The 216-nt window shown below is 53.7% G+C and overlaps 1 protein-coding gene across 1 annotated transcript in view; it reads left to right on the forward strand.

Annotated features, from left to right (window-relative positions):
• Positions 1-55: 55 nt before the first annotated feature.
• The window catches only part of EMH_0056210 (uncharacterized protein), a gene marked incomplete at both ends in the record, with an annotated part of 4,075 nt that continues 3,914 nt past the window's right edge, over positions 56-216 (forward strand). Inside the window, one exon of the mRNA XM_013497333.1 lies at positions 56-129. Coding sequence (XP_013352787.1) covers positions 56-129 — 74 coding nt within the window. The remainder of the gene's footprint in view (positions 130-216) is intronic.

Consider the following 216-nt stretch of genomic DNA (forward strand, 5'->3'; position numbering starts at 1 on the left):
TGTGAGGGTGCGTGGTGGTTGCGTGTTGTTTGGGCCCCCGGGCACGGGAAAGACGATGATAGCGAAGGCCGTAGCCACCGCCAGCGACGTACACTTCATCGCTGTTAAGGGGCCAGAACTGCTCAACAAGTAGGGTTTAGGGTTTAGAAGGGTTTAGGGTTTAGTAGGGTTTAGGGTTTAGTAGGGTTTAGTAGGGTTTAGGGGGGAGAGGGTTTA

This window comes from Eimeria mitis, genomic scaffold (assembly GCF_000499745.2).
Source record: "Eimeria mitis Houghton genomic scaffold, Emh_scaff2608, whole genome shotgun sequence".
NCBI classification, from domain to species: Eukaryota; Apicomplexa; class Conoidasida; order Eucoccidiorida; family Eimeriidae; genus Eimeria; species Eimeria mitis.